The 20400-nt window shown below is 36.7% G+C and overlaps 1 protein-coding gene across 3 annotated transcripts in view; it reads left to right on the top strand.

Annotated features, from left to right (window-relative positions):
- Nucleotides 1–17535, top strand: part of VIRMA (vir like m6A methyltransferase associated) — a 56712-nt gene extending 39177 nt beyond the window's left edge. For 2 of the 3 annotated variants that reach the window (XM_040494000.1, XM_040493999.1), the window contains exons 17-24: nucleotides 5079–5211; nucleotides 8476–8628; nucleotides 9106–9266; nucleotides 9933–10029; nucleotides 13269–13435; nucleotides 13894–14225; nucleotides 16349–16492; nucleotides 17188–17535. In XM_040494000.1, coding sequence (XP_040349934.1) covers nucleotides 5079–5211; nucleotides 8476–8628; nucleotides 9106–9266; nucleotides 9933–10029; nucleotides 13269–13435; nucleotides 13894–14225; nucleotides 16349–16492; nucleotides 17188–17342 — 1342 coding nt within the window. In that variant the 3' untranslated portion in view covers nucleotides 17343–17535. The remainder of the gene's footprint in view (nucleotides 1–5078; nucleotides 5212–8475; nucleotides 8629–9105; nucleotides 9267–9932; nucleotides 10030–13268; nucleotides 13436–13893; nucleotides 14226–16348; nucleotides 16493–17187) is intronic. The other variant, XM_040494001.1, reaches the window with a different exon arrangement.
- Nucleotides 17536–20400: the final 2865 nt, after the last annotated feature.

Here is a 20400-nt window from a genome sequence, read left to right as displayed (position 1 = left end):
ATTTATACTGTTTGACATTGCATTATGTAGATTTATTGTTTATTTGAATATAAGCTACTCTAAGAAAGGGACTGTGTCTTCTTGACTTCAGTCCCCCAGCATTTAGAAACCTGGTACATAGTAGGCTCTATGAAAGAATAAAAATGGACACTGGATTCATTTAGTCCACAAATACTTATTGAATGCCTCTTCTGGGCCACATACTGTTCTAGGTACTAAAGATTGAGTAAATAAAATACATAGTATATTACAGAAAAACATTAAATAGAGCAGTTCAAGCTGCTGGTGAGTGCCAGAGTGAGGGTAGGAGTTGTCATTTGAAATACGGGGAGGTGATCAGGGAAGTCCTCACTGAGAAGGTGACCTTGAACAAAGACCAAGACCCAAAGGTGAAGAGTGAAACATGTTAATATCCTGGGGGAGAACAATCACAAATAGCATGCCTAATGTGTCTGAGAAACAGTCATGAGGTCACAGTGGCTATCTTTGGAGTAAGAGAGCAAGGACAAAAATGATAGGGCATAGGTTGGAGAAGTAACCTGGGGGGAAGGTGGGGGGCAGCAGATCAAGGGCCTTTAGGGTTATTATAAGGGCCATTGTAAGATTTTGAGCAGAGGCAAAGAATGATCTGGTTTTTTATCTGCCTTTTTTTGTCTTATGAGCAGGTCACTATTATGCTTTTTACATAGTTCTAACAACAACCCTGAAGCACGTCACAAAAAATTTTCTTTTTTGAGGTATTTGTACTTTCAGAAGAATTACAAAAATAATAGTACAGAGTTCAGATATGCCTTTCGTCCACCTTAACCCTATGTTAATGTCTTATGTAACCACTGAATATTTATCAAAACTGAGAAACTAACCTTGGCATAATACTATTAACTAAAATACAAAATTTATTTAGATTTTATAGTTTTTCTGTTAATGTTTTTTTTCTGTTTTAAGATCCAAGACAGGGCGCCTGGGTGGCTCAGTCGGTTAAATGTCTGACTTCGGCTCAGGTCATGATCTTGTGGTTCACAAGTTCGAGCCCCGCGTCGGGCTCTGTGCTGACAGCTTGGAGCCTGGAACTTGCTTCCGATTCTGTGTCTCCCTCTCTCTCTGACCCTCCCCCCATTCATGCTCTGTCTCTCTCTGTCTCAAAAATAAATAAACGTTAAAAAAAAAAATTAAAAAAAAAAAAGATCCAAGACAGGATCCTACATTGCTTTTAGTTGTAATGTATCCTTTGTGTCCTGTAGCCTTGTTTTTCATGACCATGACATTTTTGGAGAGTACTTGTTAGTTATTTTGTAGAATGTTCCTCAATTTAGCTTTGTCTGATGTTTTCTCATAATTAGATTGAGATTATGCTTTATTGAGAAGATTACACAGAGAGAAATACCTCTTTTAGTGCACCATATTAGGAAATGCTTGATATATTTCTGATGATATCCACTTTGATCACTTGACTGAGGTGCTGTCTGTCAGGATTCTGCACTGTAAACTTAATAATTTTCCATTTTTAATTAAATATTTTGGAGAATATATTTCCAAAATATATTTCCATTGTGCAAATACAGGATCTTATTTCTGTGTAAAACTTTAGTCAGTAGGTTGAGCATCCAGTGGGCTCAGTAGGTTGAGCATCCAGCTTCCACTCAGGTCATGATCTCACAGTTCGTGAGTTCAATCCTTGGGTCGCACTCTACACTGACAGTGCAGAGCTTGCTTGGGATTTTCTGTCTTTCCCTCTCTCTCTGCCCCTCCCTGCTCATACACACACTCTCTCTCTCTCTCTCTCTCTCTCTCTCTCTCAAAATAGATAAACATTTAAAAGTATTATTAAAAACAAACAAAACCCCTTTTGTCCACTAATTTTAGTATTCATCAGTGAATCTAGGCATGTGGCAGGTTTTACTGTGGTATCCCAATGCTGGTTTCCTATTTCTCTTAATCCTTTTTTAATTTTTTTTTGATGGTTTATTTTTTATTTTTTAAATTTTTAATGTTTATTATTTTTGAGAGAGAGAGAGACAGAGCTTGAGACGGGGAGGGAGAGAGAGAAAAGGAGACACAGAATCTGAAACAGGCTCCAGGCTCTGAGCTGTCAGCACAGAGCCCGATGCGGGGCTTGAACTCACAAACCGTGAGATCATGACCTGAGCCGAAGTCAGACACTTAACCGACTGAGCCACCCAGGTACCCCAATGGTTGTTTATTTTTGAGAGAGCAAAAGAGAATGAGCGGGGAAGGGTCAGAGAGAGAGGGAGACACAGAATCTGAAGCAGACTGCAGGCTGTAAGCTGTCAGCACAGAGCCCATCATGGGTCTCGAACTCAGGAATTGTGAGATCATGATCTGAGCCAAAGTCAGGAAGCTTAACCGACTGAGCCACGCAGGTGCCTCTCTCTTATTCTTTTTTAATTTATTAATTATCCTTCTATAAAGAAGAATTACCACTTTCTCTTCATTTATTTACTTATTCAGGGATATAAGTATGAATTTATGGACATTATTTTTTTTCTCTTTGTATGATAATCTGATACTATTGTTATTCATTTTGTTGCTAAGCTTGTGTCACTGATTTTGTTTCTTCTTATTGGATAGAGCTAGGAAATATATCCCTGTGTCCTAACTCATGCATATATATGTCTACATTTCTTTTTGTATCTATTTATTTGTATGTATGTATTGTTTTTATTTTTATTATTTTTTTTTCAAGTTTCATGACATTGCTTTATTATCCATCAGAGTTCATCTCAGGGTCCATACAAATTCAGTCTTTCAGAGTACTATCTCTGGCTTGCATATGTCAAATGTGGACCAGCCCTTGTGACTGTGGGACAGGTTGAGCCAAAGGGGCCCTGGCCTTTTGGTTTTAGGACTACATGGACATCCAGAGCCCTAGGGCATCAGAAGGGGTCCTGCCGAGAGCTATTTGTATGGAGGCTGGGCCAGATGTATTAGTGGGGAGCTGGCCTCTTTGCTGGGCCTAAGGGAAATAAAGTTAAATATCTCTATTCTACATTGATCACGTTCCCATTGGATGGAAATGTTGAACGCACTTTGGTCTTGGCTGCAGCGATTCCCTCTCTGTTACTGTGTTTCTGACTCTGTCTTCGTTCACCCTTAGGAGCCATGGAGCTGGCACTTACTCAGCGGGCTCCTAGGGATGGCCATCAGGTTCCCACTGGGTTCTGTGCTCAGTAACAGCCATCAGCATCAGATATCCCAAAGGAGAATAGCCCTTCTATTCCTGAGCGTGGTGCTTGGCTGTTTGTAACAAGTGGAGGCAGACAGGATCCAGCTTGCCTCATTGCTCTGGTTGATTGAAGTGCCTTCCTCCTCCTTCTTTTTTTTCTTTAAAATATAATTTATTGTCAAGTTGGCTAACGTACGGTATATATAGTATGCTCTTGGTTTTGGGGGTAGATTCCCGTGATTCATCACTTTGTATGTATTTTTTTAAATGAGTCCATACTGACATTTTGACTCTAATATTAGATGTTGATTCTAGCTTTCTCTCTTTCCTTGTAACCTTATTCATGTTTCATGTTGTGCAGTTGTGTGGATTTTGACAAATGTATAGAGTTATGTGTTTATTGCCACAGTTGCATACAGAACAGTTCCATCAGTGTACTACCTTTTTATAGACAACTTCTTTATAGGCTGAGCAACAGGGGCAGCTGGGTGGCTCAGTTGGTTAAGCATCTGACTCTTGACTTCGTCTCAAGTCATGATCTCACAGTTTGTGAGTTCGAGCCCTGCGTCAGGCTCTATGCTGACAGCTCAGAGCCTGCTTGGGATTCTGTGTCCCTCTCTCTCTGCCCCTTCCCTACTTGCTCTCTGTCTCTCTCTCAAAATAAATAAAAAGATAAACTTAAAAAAAAAAGTTGAGCAATAAAAATACCAGCTTAAAAGTTTAGATATTCTAATAGGTATGTAGTGGACCCCAGATTTTAATAGATCATGGAAGTGTTTGCTTAAGGTTATATGTAGAGACTAGTAATTGGTGTAGTCCAGTTTATATCCATTCTTTTTCCATTAATCATATTATCTTTGTATTTAATCTCATTCCTGTTTGTTGTGCCTTGTCCATTCCAGTATTTTATAAAGTTCTCAAGAGCAGGAGTCTTTATCTTTCTCTTTTGTATTGTTTTACCAAAGTCTTCTATGATGGCATCTCAGAATCCATCTGAGTTATATTTTTCAAATGTAAACACTGCATGTTTAGTGTTAATATAATCTTATTTTCATTTTGATTAATTATGAATTGTTACAACTCAAAGGGCACAATTGAATATTAGAATATTTTGTCCTTGAAATTCTCTTTTGATCAACAAAGAGCTGTGTAATTGTATAGAATAATTTTAGCAGGACTTGGATATGGTTGATTGTTATACTTAAATCTACCTGTATCGGGAATTGGCAAACTATGGGCCACGGGCCAAATTCAGCTGACGACCAGTGTTTATAAATACAGTTCTGTTGGAGCATAGCCAGCATTTATGTGCTGTTTATGTCTGTTTTCCCACTACACAAATGAGTTGAGTAGTGACTGACACTGGTGTTGTGTATAGAGAGAAACAGACTGCGTTTTTATTTAGCCAGCAAAGCATAAAATATGTACCATTAGGTTCTTTACATAAAAAGTTTGCAGACCCCCAGTCTATACCCTTGATTTTCTTCTGTCAAATTATAGTAATAATAATAATTATTAAATAATTTACATAATAATTATTACATAAAGCAGGCTTTCTGGTCAGGCTTCTGAGACAGCTATAACCTCCTTGTATTAGAGAAATCCTCAGGCTATAAAAAGTATAAAAAATAGGGAATTTGGAGTTTCTTTTGCTAAGTTTTATATCTTTATTATTTGGGGGAAATTTTTTCTTTTTTTGTGGGGGGCTTGAAGCTTATTTTTAAAAGAAGGTATCTGTAGATATTGCTTTGTTAAATGGTGTGTGTACATAGGCACAACAAAACATTTTTTAAATGATGGATTGAATTTTGTTCTGTCTGAACTGGAGATCATTTATTTCTCATACTAGATTTATATGTTCAAATTTTGAGACATATTCTCTCTTTATTTACAGTTCTTTGAGGAAAAACAGTAATGCTCTGCATAGTTTACTGAAACGAGTGGTCAGCACATTTAGTAAGGACACAGGTGAACTTGCATCTTCATTTTTGGAATTTATGAGACAAATTCTTAACTCTGACGCAATGGTAAGTGTACATAAATGTATATGTATGTATTTGGTATTTTTTAAATTTATAGACTTTTGTCATAAGTTTAAAAAAATCACTTGCATTCAAAAATATCTTGAAATGGTTTTTGGAAGTTTGAACTTAGAATAGTGTTTTTTTTTCCTGTGTCCTTACTCCACTATAAATGCAAGGTTTTGATTTCTAAAAAAGATAGGTGTTTTAGAGTAGAATTTACTGAACTCTTCTTAAATCTATTAAACATCATTAATTTGTGAATACTCTGTAACTTGGCAACTTAGAGAAAAATACTACTTACAGAGCCTTCATCTTTTATATAATTTTTTACATTGAGTTATCTCGCCAGGGACACTCAGGGCAGTCAAATTTTATTAGTCTCTTAATCAGATATATACCTTCTGTCATTTAATTGAGCATTTACTCATTGTGTTTTGGATATTGTGCTTTTGGGGTGATTGCAAAGTTTATTACACTAGGGTATTTTGGATCCATCATAGATACTAAGTATCTATTTCTCTCAAATCTTATTGTTAAAATCTAATTAAGAATTTCTCCTGGGGCACCTGGGTAGCTTAGTCTGTTAAGCCTCTGATTCTTGATTTTGGCTCAGGTCATGATCTCATGGTTTGTGAGTTTGAGCCCTGCGTCGGGCTCTGCACTGACCACGTGGAACCTGCTTGGGATTCTCTGTCTCCATCTCTCTCTGCCCCTCTTCTACTCACGTGCGCTCGTTCTCTCTCTCTCTCTCTCTCTCTCTCTCTCAAAATAAATAAACTTAAAAAAAAAAATCTCTCCCATCATATTTTCCAAAATCTAGTATATGTTGTGGACACAATTCCAGAAACCTTTAATAGGCTTGCCTTTAAAAAGTGTTTTTGGTCAGATAAGTTTGGAAAAGTCTCCCCTGATGGAACTTAACTGTGCACATTAGTATAGTAAAAGTTCTGAAAGTTCCTGGATAAATAGAAACTTGCTTTACTATAGTCTAATCTAGCTTTTCCCAAATGGATTGCCTGCAAAATACTTTGTGTGTGTGTGTGTGTGTGTGTGTGTGTGTGTGTGTGTACGTGTACATGTGCATATACTGTTAACATCCTGTGGGTCTGTATTCTGTCAACACTGGTTTAAGAAATTCAGCTCAAGGGCACCTGTGTGTGTCAGTGGGTTGAGCATCTGACTTCAGCTCAGGTTATGATCTTATGGTTGGTGAGTTCAAATGCCACATCCAGCTTGCTGCTGTCAGCACAGCTCGCTGCCCCTCCCCTGCTCACGCTTTCTTTCTTTAAAAAAAAAAAAAAATTCAGCTCATATTTAAGATTTGTGTTTGGAAAGAATTGTGGAGGACCTGTTTAGTTCAGTTTTACCAAAATAAATAAATATGGGATGATTTCATAAGGTAAAATTAAGTAAAATTACTGTTTAGTAAACATGTAATGCGTGTAATTTATATTAAGAATATCTACTCCTCCAGTAAGGGATGCCTCGCTGGCTCAGTCAGGAGAGCATGAGACTTGGCTCTTGCGGTCATGAGTTCAAGCCTCACATTGGGTATGGAGCCTACTTAAAAATTTTTTTCTGTTTTACTCTAGTAAGCATCTCTTGGCTGCCTGTTGTTTTTGTAGTTTTTTTTATACTGATTTTACTGGCAGATTTGTGTTTGCTTTGTGTCAGATATACTTTATTAAAGTGATTAAGTTTACCAGATGCTTTGATTCTTAAAGATCAGATTTTGATTCTGAAAGGTAAAGAGCATATTTAATGGTAGGACTGTAGCTACCGTAAAGAAATTTTAGGAGTTTTTATGTAATGGAAGACTAATTAGTTTTACCAGATCCTAAGTGGTGTGTTGTTAATAAATCAGTTTGACAGATTTTCTTATGCATGTCATCAATTAAACAGTTTCTAATCAAAAACCACTAACCAGTGTTCATTCTTGTTATCCAGGAGCTGCTGGTCCCTGAGGACTGCTAATTAATGCTTTTATTCATCCCTCACCAGTGCATTTCCTTTTCTTACCTCCTTCATTGGGAAGATCAAGGCCATCCTGTTTGGTTTCTGAATCTTTTCACTCTCCCTTAGATTCTTTGCCTGTTTTTTCTAACCTGTTGTTTCCTTCCTTAATCAGAGGAGAATATCCCTTCCCCCCCTCCCCCATCACTTCATTTCTATCCATGACCTATATCTTACACCTTCTAATATCCTATCTGGCACCTTTTCCCTCTCCTGTTTCTCCTTGCCCTTGGCTACTTGATAGAATCTCTGAATATCCAAAATCAAATTCATTATCTTCCCCCATAAACTTGATTTATCTGTCCTACTTTTATATCATGATCTTCCCTGACCTTCACGATAGAAATCATGAAATAGTAGCCAACTTTCCTCCTTTTCTTCATCCTCTTCAGCAGCTGTCATTCATATCAGTTTTATTTATAATACCTTTCATATTTCATTTTCTTTTGTATTTTACCACTATTACCTTAGATTTCCTTCCTGCTGCTGCTTTTTTCGTAATGTGTTTATTGAAGTATGATCTACATCTCATAAAATTCACCCCTTTAGTTTTTAGTATATTGTACAACCATCTCTGCTATGTAATTTCAGAATGCTTTCGTAATCCCAAAAAGAAGCTCTGTGCCCATAACAGAAACTCCTCTTTTCCCCTTTTAGCCCATGGCAATCACTAATCTACTTTTCCATCTCTATATCAGTCTCTGCAAAAAGATTGCTGGGATTTTGATAGGAATTGTATTGAAATTTGGGAGTATCACTATCTTAATACCTTTTACTATATGGCTTACTTTTTTTTAAAACAGGAAATATTAACTTTTTTCATTACAGAATATAGCCCTAAATACAATAGTTACTGTTTTCTTTAGTTGTTTGCTTTATCTCTAGAAAGATAAATTCAGGTTTCATCAGTTCTTTATTTTAGTAGTAGGCATTTTATTAACTTAAGTATCAATCAGTATGTTACATGCCCAGCAAGTGCCAGTGTATTTGCCATTGGATATTTTTGTTAAGAAACCTTGCTGCTAGTATATTGAATATGTGTGTTTAGCTATTTATTATGTGAGTCTTACTCAAAGAAAATGCATTTCAGCCTTAAGCTGATTAACTCTTTCTTAAAACTAGCCATTTATACTGGTGTAAAACCAAAACACTGAGGGGAAGATTGCAGCAAATGGCTTAAATATCTGCATAAGTGTGGAAGCATCTTTGCAAATTTCTCTGCTCTCAAATTTAACTTGTGTGTGACATTTACAGGGATGTTGTGGAGATGATAGTGGTCTCATGGAAGTAGAGGGAACTCATCCGTCACGGACAATGAGTATTAATGCTGCAGAGTTAAAACAGCTTCTACAAAGCAAAGAAGAAAGTCCAGAAAATTTGTTCCTTGAACTAGAGAAGCTTGTTTTGGTAAAAAAAAAAAAAAAAAAAAAAAAAAAACAGAAGCAAAATAAAAACATTTGCTCATTCAGTGACTAAGATATATTTTTTTCTCTTTTTGACTAGTGCAAGTTTTTCAGTGACCTTTTTAAATAGTGAACCTTCAGTTGGATACCTGTAATAAAGTTTGAAATAACTCTTTGAATTAATAATTTGGAGTGAAGTCCTCCATACTGTTATGAATCTTAAGGAAGAAGGCATTAGTTTTTGAATTATCTATTTGAATGCAGGGTGTCCCCTGCTACCATTCTTTAGAAATAAAATGACAAATGTTTTTGGTATTTGTTTTATTTGAATATGTTTAATGTTCATAAGTTTTTGACAGTATTCCAAATTTCTTAGTAATCAAAAAATACAACCTTTTCTACTAAAGAGTCAGTAGATTATGGGCATAAATGTTCTCAAGTTTTACCTGTATCATCTCATTCTGCTTTTGTCTATATCTAGGAACATTCAAAAGATGATGACAATCTGGATTCTTTGTTGGACAATGTAGTTGGACTTAAGCAGATGCTGGAGTCATCTGGTGATCCTTTACCTCTTGGTGACCAGGATATAGAACCAGTACTTTCAGCTCCAGAATCTCTCCAGAATCTGTTTAATAATAGGTAAAACAATCAATGTTTTGTGGTTGAGTATTGTATATTTAATGACCGAGGTCTAGAGAGGGCCAACAAGCTGTTTTTGTTAGGGCTGGATAATAAAAATTCTAGGCTTTGTAGGCCCCATTCAGCCTCTGTTGCATATTCTTCTGTAGCATTTTGTTTGTTTCATATGTTTTTTTAAAAAACTTAAATAATAGGGGCACCTGGGGTGGCTTAGTCAGTTAAGCATCTGACTCTTGATCTCAGCTCAGGTCTTGATCTCAGTGTTGTGAGTTCAAACCCCATGTTGGGCTCTGTGCTGGGTGTGAAGCCTACTTAAAAACAAAATGAAACAAAACTTAAATAATAAACCATTTCTATCTTACAGGCTGTACACAAGCAGGCTGGCAGAATGGAGGCTATACTTTACTGATACTTCTAAACTGATACTGATACTTTCCTAATACTTCAGTGTGATGGAATTACTCTCTAAATTTAGAAAAATTAAATATGGGCAGTTTCTATACACATTGCTACAGTGTAATAAACTTGGCTTTTAAGTACTAATTTTACTAACAGTTTTGAGGGTGACATTTTAAATTGTACATTGTACAGATTTTGCTTAGAAGATAAGCTAAAATAATTTGATTTTGGAATTCTGCTTTTTACCAAATGTCTTTTCTGTTCTAGGACTGCATATGTGCTAGCTGATGTCATGGATGATCAGTTGAAATCCATGTGGTTCACTCCATTTCAGGCTGAAGAGATTGATACAGATCTGGATTTGGTATAAGTAATTTTATTACTAAATATTTAGAAAAAAGTTAGTGTTGATTTTTTTGGTTTTTGTGTGTATTATTAGCACTAAAATAAGATACATGTTGTATGGCTGTTAAAAGCCCATTGAGGGGATGCCTGGCTGGCTCCGTCGTAGAGCGTGCAACTCTTCATTGTATTGTAAGTTTGAGCCCCACGGTGGGTAATAGAGATTACTTAAAAATAAAATCTTAAAAACAAACAAAAAAAGGCCCGTTTGAGGACCAGTACTGCATTATTTTCATATCGGCTGCCCACTTAATGGTATCCAGGACATTCAGTATCTTATGCTACTTATTTTGCTTCTTTCTAGTTAGTGATATGTATATTTGAGAATGAGATGCTTTCTTTTTTCTCTTTCTGTTTTTTAGAGAGAGAGTGAGAGCAGGGGAGAGGGCCAGAGGGAGAGAGAGAATCTTAAGCAGGCTCCATTCTCGGTGGGGAGCCCAATGCAGGGCTTGACCCTGGGATCATGACCTGAGCCAAAATCAAGAGTTGGACACTCAACTGACTGAGCCACCAAGGTGCCCTGAGAATGAGATTCTTTGGGGAAAAATTATGTTTTTGCCTAAGTACTCTGAGGCACTTTGTTTTCTTATATTTGTAGGGTATAGAATAGAGAAAAGTATCCCACAGAATTATAATTCATTTCTGTTTTGGGGTTTAAGGAAAGGAATGGTATTGTGGCAATCTACTTTTAATTTTGGGGCAAATGTGAAGAATCTATTTATTAAAATAACATAGGTACAAAAGGGAATTCACATTCTTAAACGTAATGCTGAACATGTAAGAGTATAGTTAAACATTTAAAATTAGAAGCATGCTGATTTATGTTTCTCAGAGCCATATTAGGGAGGATGATTTCAGCCACATATTATACTATATATTATTTTTTTCTTGATCAGAAAAATAAATATATTTGGATATTCCCTGGTCCAAAAAGTGTTAGTATTTATTATATGCAGTAAGACTAAAAGAATTATTTACTTCATGCTTAAGGTGTATTTAATATATTTGAGAGCTCCTTTCCCTTCTTTTAAACTATTGCATAAAATCTGGGGTGCCTGGGGGCGCCTGGGTGGCGCAGTCGGTTAAGCGTCCGACTTCAGCCAGGTCACGATCTCGCGGTCCGTGAGTTCAAGCCCCGCGTCAGGCTCTGGGCTGATGGCTCAGAGCCTGGAGCCTTTTTCCGATTCTGTGTCTCCCTCTCTCTGCCCCTCCCCTGTTCATGCTCTGTCTCTCTCTGTCCCAAAAAATAAATAAACGTTGAAAAAAAAAAAAAAAATCTGGGGTGCCTGGAAGGCTCAGTTGGTTAAGTGTCTGACTTTGGCTCAGGTCAGGATCTCACCACCCGTTAGTTTGAGCCCTGTGTCAGGCTCTGTACTGACAGCTCAGAGCCTGGAGCTGCTTTGGATTTTGTGTTTCCCTTTCTTTCTGCCCTCCCCCACTTACATTCTGTCTCTTTCTCTCAAAAATAAATAAACATTAAAAAATTTAATATCGCATAAAATCCGATTTAAATTGCATTAAAGAATTAATTTCTCATGGTGCCTGGATGGCTCAGTCAATTGGGTGTCCAACTTTGCTTAGGTCATGATCTCAGTTTATATGAGTTCGACCCCTACATCAAGCTTGCTGCTGTCGATGTAGGGCCTCCTTCAGACTCCCTGTCCCCCTCTTCTCTGCCCCTCCCCTGTTCTCTCTCTCTCAAAAATAAATGAACATTTTTTAAAAAAAAGAATTAATTTCTCTTGGGGTGCCTGGCTGGCTTAGTCAGTAGAGCAAGCATGTGCCTCTTGATCTTGGGGTTTTCAGTTAAAGCCCCACATTGGGCATAAAGCTTGCTTAAAAATTACAAAAAGGGGCGCCTGGGTGGCTCATTTGGTTGTGTCTGACTCTTGATTTCGGCTTGGGTCATGTTCCAGGGTTGTAGGATTGAGCCCCATGTTGGGTTCCACCTTGAACATAGAGCCTGCTTAAGATTTTCTCTCTCCGGCCCCTCACCCCTGCTAGCACGCTCTCTCAAATTAAAAAAAAAATAATTTCTTCTTTAGTGTAAATTGTCAATGATTCTTTAGAACTGTTCTGTCCAATGGAACTTTATGCAGTAACAGAAATGTTCAGAAATGTGCTCTGTTTAGTATAGTAGCCATTAGCCTTATGTGACTGTTGAACAATGAAATGTTGCTAGTGTGACTGAAGAACTGAATTTTATTTTTTATTTAATTTTAATTAATTTAAATTTAAATAGGCACAAGAGGTTAAGGGGCTACCTACCATATCTAGCATCATAGATCTAAAATATTTGTTAGAAGGATGTTGTTTTCTTTACAACTTTTGTATTGAATCACAACTGTCTTTATTGTAACCTTACATGGTTTAGAAAATTTGGGGTTTTAGGCTTGCTAAATTTAAATAAAACTGAAGTAAACATAATTTTTATTTCTCTGGAAGTAAACTTAGATTGGACCCTCATTAAATGTGTAGAACTTTGAGATCTGTGGCACAGAATCCTTTTATAATAGATATGTTGACTATACAGGGCTTACAAAGTATGTTATTTTCAGATTCTTTGGGAAACATTTTGGAGATGCTACTTTATTAATTTATATAGATAAATTCTGAGTTCCTTGTCAGACAGCAGAGGCCTCCCAAATTTGACAACCCTTCTTTGAGGAAGAATGCCACTCTCTTCCATCCCTCCAAAATGCAGCTGAATTCCTAAGATTTTTGACTACCAATGATGTTGCTTTTTGAAAGGATAAGGGAAAGGGGTGCCTGACTGGCTTAGTCAATGGAGCATACAACTCTTGATCTTGAGATTGTGAATTCAAGCCCCATGTTGGATGTAGAGATTACTTAAAAATAAATTCTTTAAAAAAAAGGTGGGGGGGTGCACCTGGGTGGCTCAGCTGGTTAAGTGTCTGACTCTTGGATTCATCTCAGGTCCCGATCTCTGGTTTGTGGGATTAAGCCCTGTGTTGGGCTCCCTGCTCACAGTGCAGAGCCTGGTTGGGATTCTTTCTCCTCTCTTTCTCTCGCTCTCTCAAAATTAATTAAAAAAAAAAAAGGATGAGGGAAAGAGGCCGACCTATAATTTATTTATTATGAGTCAAAGCTAGTTTATAGGAAATAAGAATTTTAATAAATGTTACATTAATAATTATATTTAAGATTATTTTTCATTTTGTTTAATTTTTATGATTGCAGGTAAAGGTTGACCTAATTGAGCTCTCTGAAAAATGCTGTAGTGACTTTGACTTGCACTCAGAATTAGAGCGCTCATTTTTGTCAGAACCATCATCTCCAGGGAGAACTAAGACTACTAAAGGATTCAAACTTGGGAAGCACAAGCATGAGACCTTTATAACTTCAAGGTAAAACTTTTTCTACTGAAGATCTTGATTGTGGTCATGGAAGCTTATTTCTTGCAATGTATTTTAAGATAGACACTAACTATAAGAGAAAAAAGGAAGTTGACATAATACTTGAGTCATGAATATTGTTTGGAATTTTTTTTAAGATAATACTTTGGCCAGGATATCCCTGGTACTTTTGTTATGTTCTTCTACTTTATGAGAGTTTGGAAGGTTTGAACAAGAGGTGAACTGGATTATTTTGAATAATTGTTAGTCATATCATAAAATGTGAGTACCATTCTTAGCTAGTTTTGTTGTCCATCCCTGGAGAGGAATAGAGATGTTTGCAGTGTTAACACAATTGAAATAAGAACTAATTGAAATGTAGTTTTCAATATTACAAAGGCTGACTTAAATATTCATTGGAAATAGAAAAAAAAAGAATAAGTTTTCATGGAGTGTTTTTATTTTAATAGCGGGAAGTCTGAATACATCGAACCTGCCAAACGAGCTCATGTTGTGCCACCACCAAGAGGAAGGGGCAGGGGAGGATTTGGACAGGGTATACGACCCCATGATATTTTTCGTCAGAGAAAACAGAACACAAGCAGACCACCATCTATGCACGTGGATGACTTTGTTGCGGCTGAAAGTAAAGAAGTGGTCCCTCAAGATGGAATACCCCCACCAAAACGACCACTCAAAGTATCACAGAAAATTTCTTCTCGTGGTGGATTTTCAGGCAATCGAGGAGGACGGGGTGCTTTTCACAGTCAGAATAGGTTTTTCACACCACCTGCTTCAAAAGGTAATTATTTATGTATATTTTCTAGTGGGTTAGAATATTGGAATATTAGCATATTTAATAGAAGTGATTTAGATGTGGAGCACCTGGGTGACTGAGTCAGTTGAGCGTCCAACTTCGGCTCAGGTCATGATCTCGCAGTTTGTGAATTCAAGCCCCGCGTAGGGCTCTGTGCTGACAGCTCAGAGCCTGGAGCCTGCTTCAGATTCTGTGTCTCCCCCTCTCTCTGCCCCTTCCCCGCTCATGCTCTGTCTCTCTCTGTCTCTCAAAAATGAATAAACGTAAAAAAAAAATTTTTTTTTAAAAGAAGTGATTTAGATATAAGTGATTCAGATGAGGTACTTTTCAGTTACTACAATTAAGCGACTTCTCAGACCACTGGTAACTATTTGCTGAGTACTTTATTGGATAGAAAAAAGAAATCTTTTTTTTTTTTTTTTTTAAATGTTAACAATTAAAAAAATTTTTTTTAATGTTTGTTTAATTTGAGAGAGAGAGAGCAGAGTACAAGTAGGGGAGGGGCAGAGAGAAAGGAAGACACAGAATCTGAAGCAGGCTCCAGGCTCTGAGCTGTTAGCACAGAGCCCGATGCAGGGCTTGAATTCACGAGCCACGACATCATGACCTGAGCTGAAGTTGGACGTTTAACCAACTGAGCCACCCAGGCACCCCAGAAAAAATATTTTTTAAGTTAATATTTAATTAATTGCATGTTTAGTGATAAGTTTAAAAGAAGTCAGTTGGCTAATTATTTTCCTTTTTATATTGAAAATTGTGTTTATCCTTTCTGAATAGTACATATACAATCTCACAGTTCTACTTGCCAACAATTTCCTTAGGATTCTTCTAAGTAGTTAACCATTGATTCTCTTATCTACTTGCTTCTTGATGTTACATTTAATTTGTTGTGGGTTTTTTTTTAAGATTTAATTACTTATTTATTTTTAAATTTTATTTTAGAGAGACAGAGAATGCGTGAGCAGGGGAGAGGGGCGGAGGGGGAGAGAGAAAATCTTAAACAGGTTCCACACTTAGTGGAGGGCCTGACATGGGGCTTGATCCCACAAACTTCAGATCATGACCTGAGCTGAAATCAAGAGTTGGATGCTCAACCGACTGAGCCACCCTGGCGCCCCTTAAGATTTTATTTTTAAATCTCTACACCCAACATAGGGTTCGAATCCACAACCCCAAGGTCAAGAGATATATGTTCTATCGACTGAGCCAGCCAGACACCCCTATTTAATCTGTTTTAAATTATTTCAAGATTTTGCCTGTGAATGAATTCCATTTGAAATGTTGTACACCTGTCATACCTGTTTCAGAATGCTACCCTCCTTATGGGCTCTAGGGAGACCACTGCACAGCAGAGCTTTAAGTTACAAATCTTATTTCTTTTTTAAGTTACTGTTGTGGAAAAAATTTTTTTAAAGATTTTATTTTTATGTAATCCCTACACCCAGTGTGGGACTCAGACTCACAACCCCGAGATCAAGAGTTGCATACTCCACCTACTGAGCCAGCCAGGCGCCCCTACTATTGTGGAATGTAACAGAAAAACCACAAAACTTGTTTTATTGATTGTCAAAGGTGGCTACTTTAACTTACTGCATGATATTTTTTGCTTCTGTGATTTATTAAACATTATTCCTTGTTTAAAAAAAGTTTCAAGATTTTAGAAACTAGGTATACTTGTAGAAATTATACTTCGCTAGTGGATTGTTGACATGTTTTCATGCTGCTGAGTTAAAGAGGTTGGTAGTGAAAGTGAATAGCAGTTTATATTAATAGCAAATACATAGCTGTGTTGGGACTATTATGTAAAACACTCTCATATCAACCCTTTGAGGTAGATTCTGTTAGTACACCCACTTTACAGAAGAGAAAACTATCAGCTGACCAGGATATATAAATGTAAGTGACAGAACCAGTATTTGAATGCTGGCAGTCTGGCTGTAGAGCCTCTGCTTCTAACCACATACGATGCTGCCACACTGTAGTATATAAGCCAGAATTTCACCGTTTCTCTTTCATTACTTTGAAGAATAAGAAAAGCCTGTTGAGTCTTTTTTAATTCAGTTGAAGTTGTGAAAATAGTAGGTTTTGATTGTGTTTTCTCTTTTTAGGAAACTACAGTCGTCGGGAGGGAACAAGAGGCTCCAGTTGGAGTGCTCAGAATACTCCTCGAGGAACTTACAATGAAAGTCGTGGAGGCCAGAGCAATTTTAACAGAGGACCTCTTCCACCGTTGCGACCACTTAGTTCTACAGGTATACATCCTTCCGAGTTGATATCGCTGAGGCAGGGAATTGGGTGGGGCGGGGGGGTGGTGGTGAATCCTCCTTTTTAAGTTGTCAGATGTCACATACTCTCATTCTGAGAGAGGATATTTTAGAACATAGACTTATAATTCTAAAGTCAATTTAATTTTATATCTGCAAATGAATGCCCAATGTTCATATTCTGTGGGAATAATAAAAATTCTGGATTCTGAATACACGTATAATCTGAGCAGTTTCACAGCGATGTGCTGATAATGAAAGCCAATCCTTAAGATACTTTTTTGACCAAAGTATTTTAGTAATAGAGATATCTTCATACAGTGTATTCTATTTTTGTTTATAATATTGGTGTTGTGTGAGTAGGCACATAACCTGTTTCTCCTCAAACATTACTATATCAAGTCCAGACTTATTCTGGTCAGAAGTAGCTTTTGGTTTCATATTCACTTACTTTTTTATAACAGCTTTATTTGTGATATAATTCTCACATATCATACAATTTACCTATTTAAGGTAGACAGTTGAGCAGTCTTCATCACATTTACAGAAAGAACCTGCACATGGATTTTAAAGGGGCAAAGGGTAATTCCTCTCTTAGTTTGAGCTCAGTTTTATAGGTTACTATTTCTATAGTGGGAATGTAAAGGGTGTTATGACTAAAAACTATATTCTTTTTTTTATAGGCTACCGCCCAAGTCCTCGTGACCGTGCTTCCAGAGGTCGTGGGGGACTTGGACCTTCCTGGGCAAGTGCAAATAGCGGCAGTGGAGGCTCAAGAGGAAAGTTTGTCAGTGGAGGCAGTGGTAGAGGTCGTCATGTACGATCCTTTACACGATAAAAATTCTTTTGGGAACATCCTGAGTGTATACGAACATTTCATGAGGACAATAAAAGTAAAATAAGACATTAAAGGACCAACTTAGACTTAGCAGTTATCTGGAGACATCCGAGAGAATATTTTTATCTGAAGAAAGCAGATTTTGTTTGATACCTAACACAAGATTTCAATAAAAATCCAAACTTTGTATGTACGTTTGTATATATTTTTTCCCTTTCATATATAACTATTTACAAAATTTCTTAGGTAGAAAATGAACAATGAAGTGACTTTGGTTTTAGTGTATTTTTGCCTATGCCACAGATGTCCTCAATACTTTCTCAGCTCATGGTGCCCTTTAGTGTTGCAGTCACTTTTTCACAGCACAGCCAAGCCAAAAGAAGTACCTAATACTTCTGTTTATTAACAGTTGGGTCCAAACAGCTTCATAAGAATTTATATCATAACCATGAGTAACTGTGAACACTGCCACCTTCTTACTTTAGAACCAGCTTGGACACCATCAGTATCATTTCCTGTTCCACAATGCTTTTTGCATAGTACTTTTTATCAGAACTGCTGAAAACCTGGTTTTGCAAAGATACACTGTCATGGGAAGATTTAGTGCTAATTAAAGTACCTTGAAGTAGTAGTTTGTGTTGTGTCCAACAGATGTGTTACTCCCCAAAATTTAAAATACCCTGTGACATCTGTGTTAATTTACTAGGATGCCCTGGTGCTGGGAATCTTTTGGCTGTACCAAAAGAAACCTGACACTCTTCTTCATATTAGAAAGAAATATGTACGTACTTTGTGTTTCAACTTTATACCTACTTATGCTATTTTATTATGCAATTTTTTAAAGCCTAAATGAGACATAGCCTAATAATGGTCTTTTGAGAGTCAGAAACATCTAATAAAGTCTGGACTTTACATACAGAAATAAAGTTGATAACTTTGAGAAAATAGCCATATTTTTCCCAAGGGTATCTTGACTCAGCCTATATAACTGGCATAAAATATAGAGTTTTTAAACAACAGGAGTGTATGAGTCTCATGCCATCCCTATATCCCTGTTTTGCCAAACTATTTGTGGGAATATAAAGTATGTTTGTTTGGAAAATACTTTCAAGAACTCTGAGCTCTAAAGACTCTGATTTAAGGAAAAGGTAATGGAAATCTTTTCATAACTATAGTAGCCTCAAAAAATCCAAGGTAACTTAAATCTCTTTCATTCCTGAAACCTAATGAGTTCATTCTCTCTAAAGATGCATTTTTCACATTAGCTAGAATTCAAAGTTTGTCCCTAATGTCTGACATAAGTACACAGAAAAATAGTTGTTTTTTAAGTAACTGCATTTCTTAAATAATAACATATGGCTATATACAAATACGTAATTACTTGACTAGTTTTTTAGCTTTAAGTTGAATATAATCTCTGAGAAATAATCAGAGTTGTTTCTGCTGTTTGCCTTAGATGATTCAGGCCAATATTTCAGACCAGCCAAGATAATAAATTAACATAAATGCAAATTAATACCAGACAAATTTAAAACGTCTTGAGTAATTAAGAGTCTTAGATAAACATGTTGACTATCCCTTTCATGCATGCATCACTCAGTTTTTATAGCAATCCAGCAAAGGAGATATACCATAATTTTATAGGTAGAGAAAGCTGAAGAGGAGCTTGACTCAAAAGTGAAAGAAACAGGATTTAGAACCAGGTTGGCTAGCTTGTAATTCTATACCTCTTTTTTTCCGTCTTGGAGAAGTATGAAGCTACGTTTTAGGTTGAATGATAATAAAGATAAAAATTAATTTATCATAGGGAAGTGTTAATTCCAAAGGCTTAACACTCTGTTTTAGTCATTTCTAAAGTGAGCCAGATAGATAACTGGGGGATGTTTGCTGTCATATATATTTAGATCTCTATGGAAGGTCACATAACCTTCAAAAATAAATCAATTTTATATTATATGTACTTTGGTAAAATGGGTATATGCGTTATTTGCAAAACTACTTTGTTTTACATAAGACATTTCAGGAAAAGTTTTGAATGGTATTTAGAAATTAATGAAAATGGAGAATACCTTTAAAAATAAAACTTATATTCTATTTAACATATAATACAAGGAGTTACTGAGTTAAATCTTTAATTGAATGATTTGTATTTTTTCATAAGTATAAGGAAAAAGAGGGGTGCCTGGCTGGCTCAGTAGGTAAAGCATACGACTTCAGCTCAGGTCGTGATCTCAGGGTTCGTGAGTTCGAGCTCTGCATTGGGATCTGTGCTGACAGTTCAGCCTGGAGGCTGCTTTGGATTCTGTGTCTCCCTCTCTCTCTGTCCCTCCCCCACTCACACTCTGTCTCTCAAAAATAAACAAAAAAATTTGTGAAAACTCAAATAAGTTTTTAAAGTAACTTTTTAAAATAGCTAAATAAAAAGACATTAGAGTTGTATGTTAGATCATATATAACATCTCTGGAATTATTTTTGCATCAAGACTAGTTCAGATGAAAAATGTGATTTTTATTTTTAAATTCATAGGCCAGATAGATTAATAATTAATGAGCAAGATTTTATAAGGGTCCTATAAATTCATAAGCTAGAGAAAAGGTTGCAAACTCAACTACTAGCAATGGCCTGGAAAGTAACAAATGTGGGAAGAGAATCAGTTGAAGAACAGACAGTGAAAACTGGAGAAGAGTTGTTAGTTGGTATTTTGGCTTCAGTTCCAGAGTGAAAATAGGGAAAGTTGAAGCAGGTGGCTCTGGAGAGTGGCTGCAGTGTTAAAGGAGACTAGGCTCCAGCTTCAGCTGATCAGTAACTTGGAAGACTGATAGGTCCAATGCTGATGCATCTTCTGACTTTTTTTATATTTTATTAAATTTTTTTTAATGTTTATTTTTGAGAGAGTGAGACACAGTGTGAGTGGGGGAGGGGCAGAGAGGGAGGGAGACACAGAATCTGAAGCAGCCTCCAGGCTCCAAGCTGTCAGCACAGAATGGTGAGGTCAGGACCCAAGCTGAGGTCAGACACTTAACTGACTGAGCCACCCAGGTGGCCCATTTTCTGATT

Source organism: Herpailurus yagouaroundi, unplaced genomic scaffold, assembly GCF_014898765.1.
Source record: "Herpailurus yagouaroundi ecotype Mexico unplaced genomic scaffold, PumYag 186, whole genome shotgun sequence".
NCBI classification, from domain to species: domain Eukaryota; kingdom Metazoa; phylum Chordata; class Mammalia; order Carnivora; family Felidae; genus Herpailurus; species Herpailurus yagouaroundi.
This window is presented reverse-complemented; position numbering and strand designations above follow the sequence as displayed.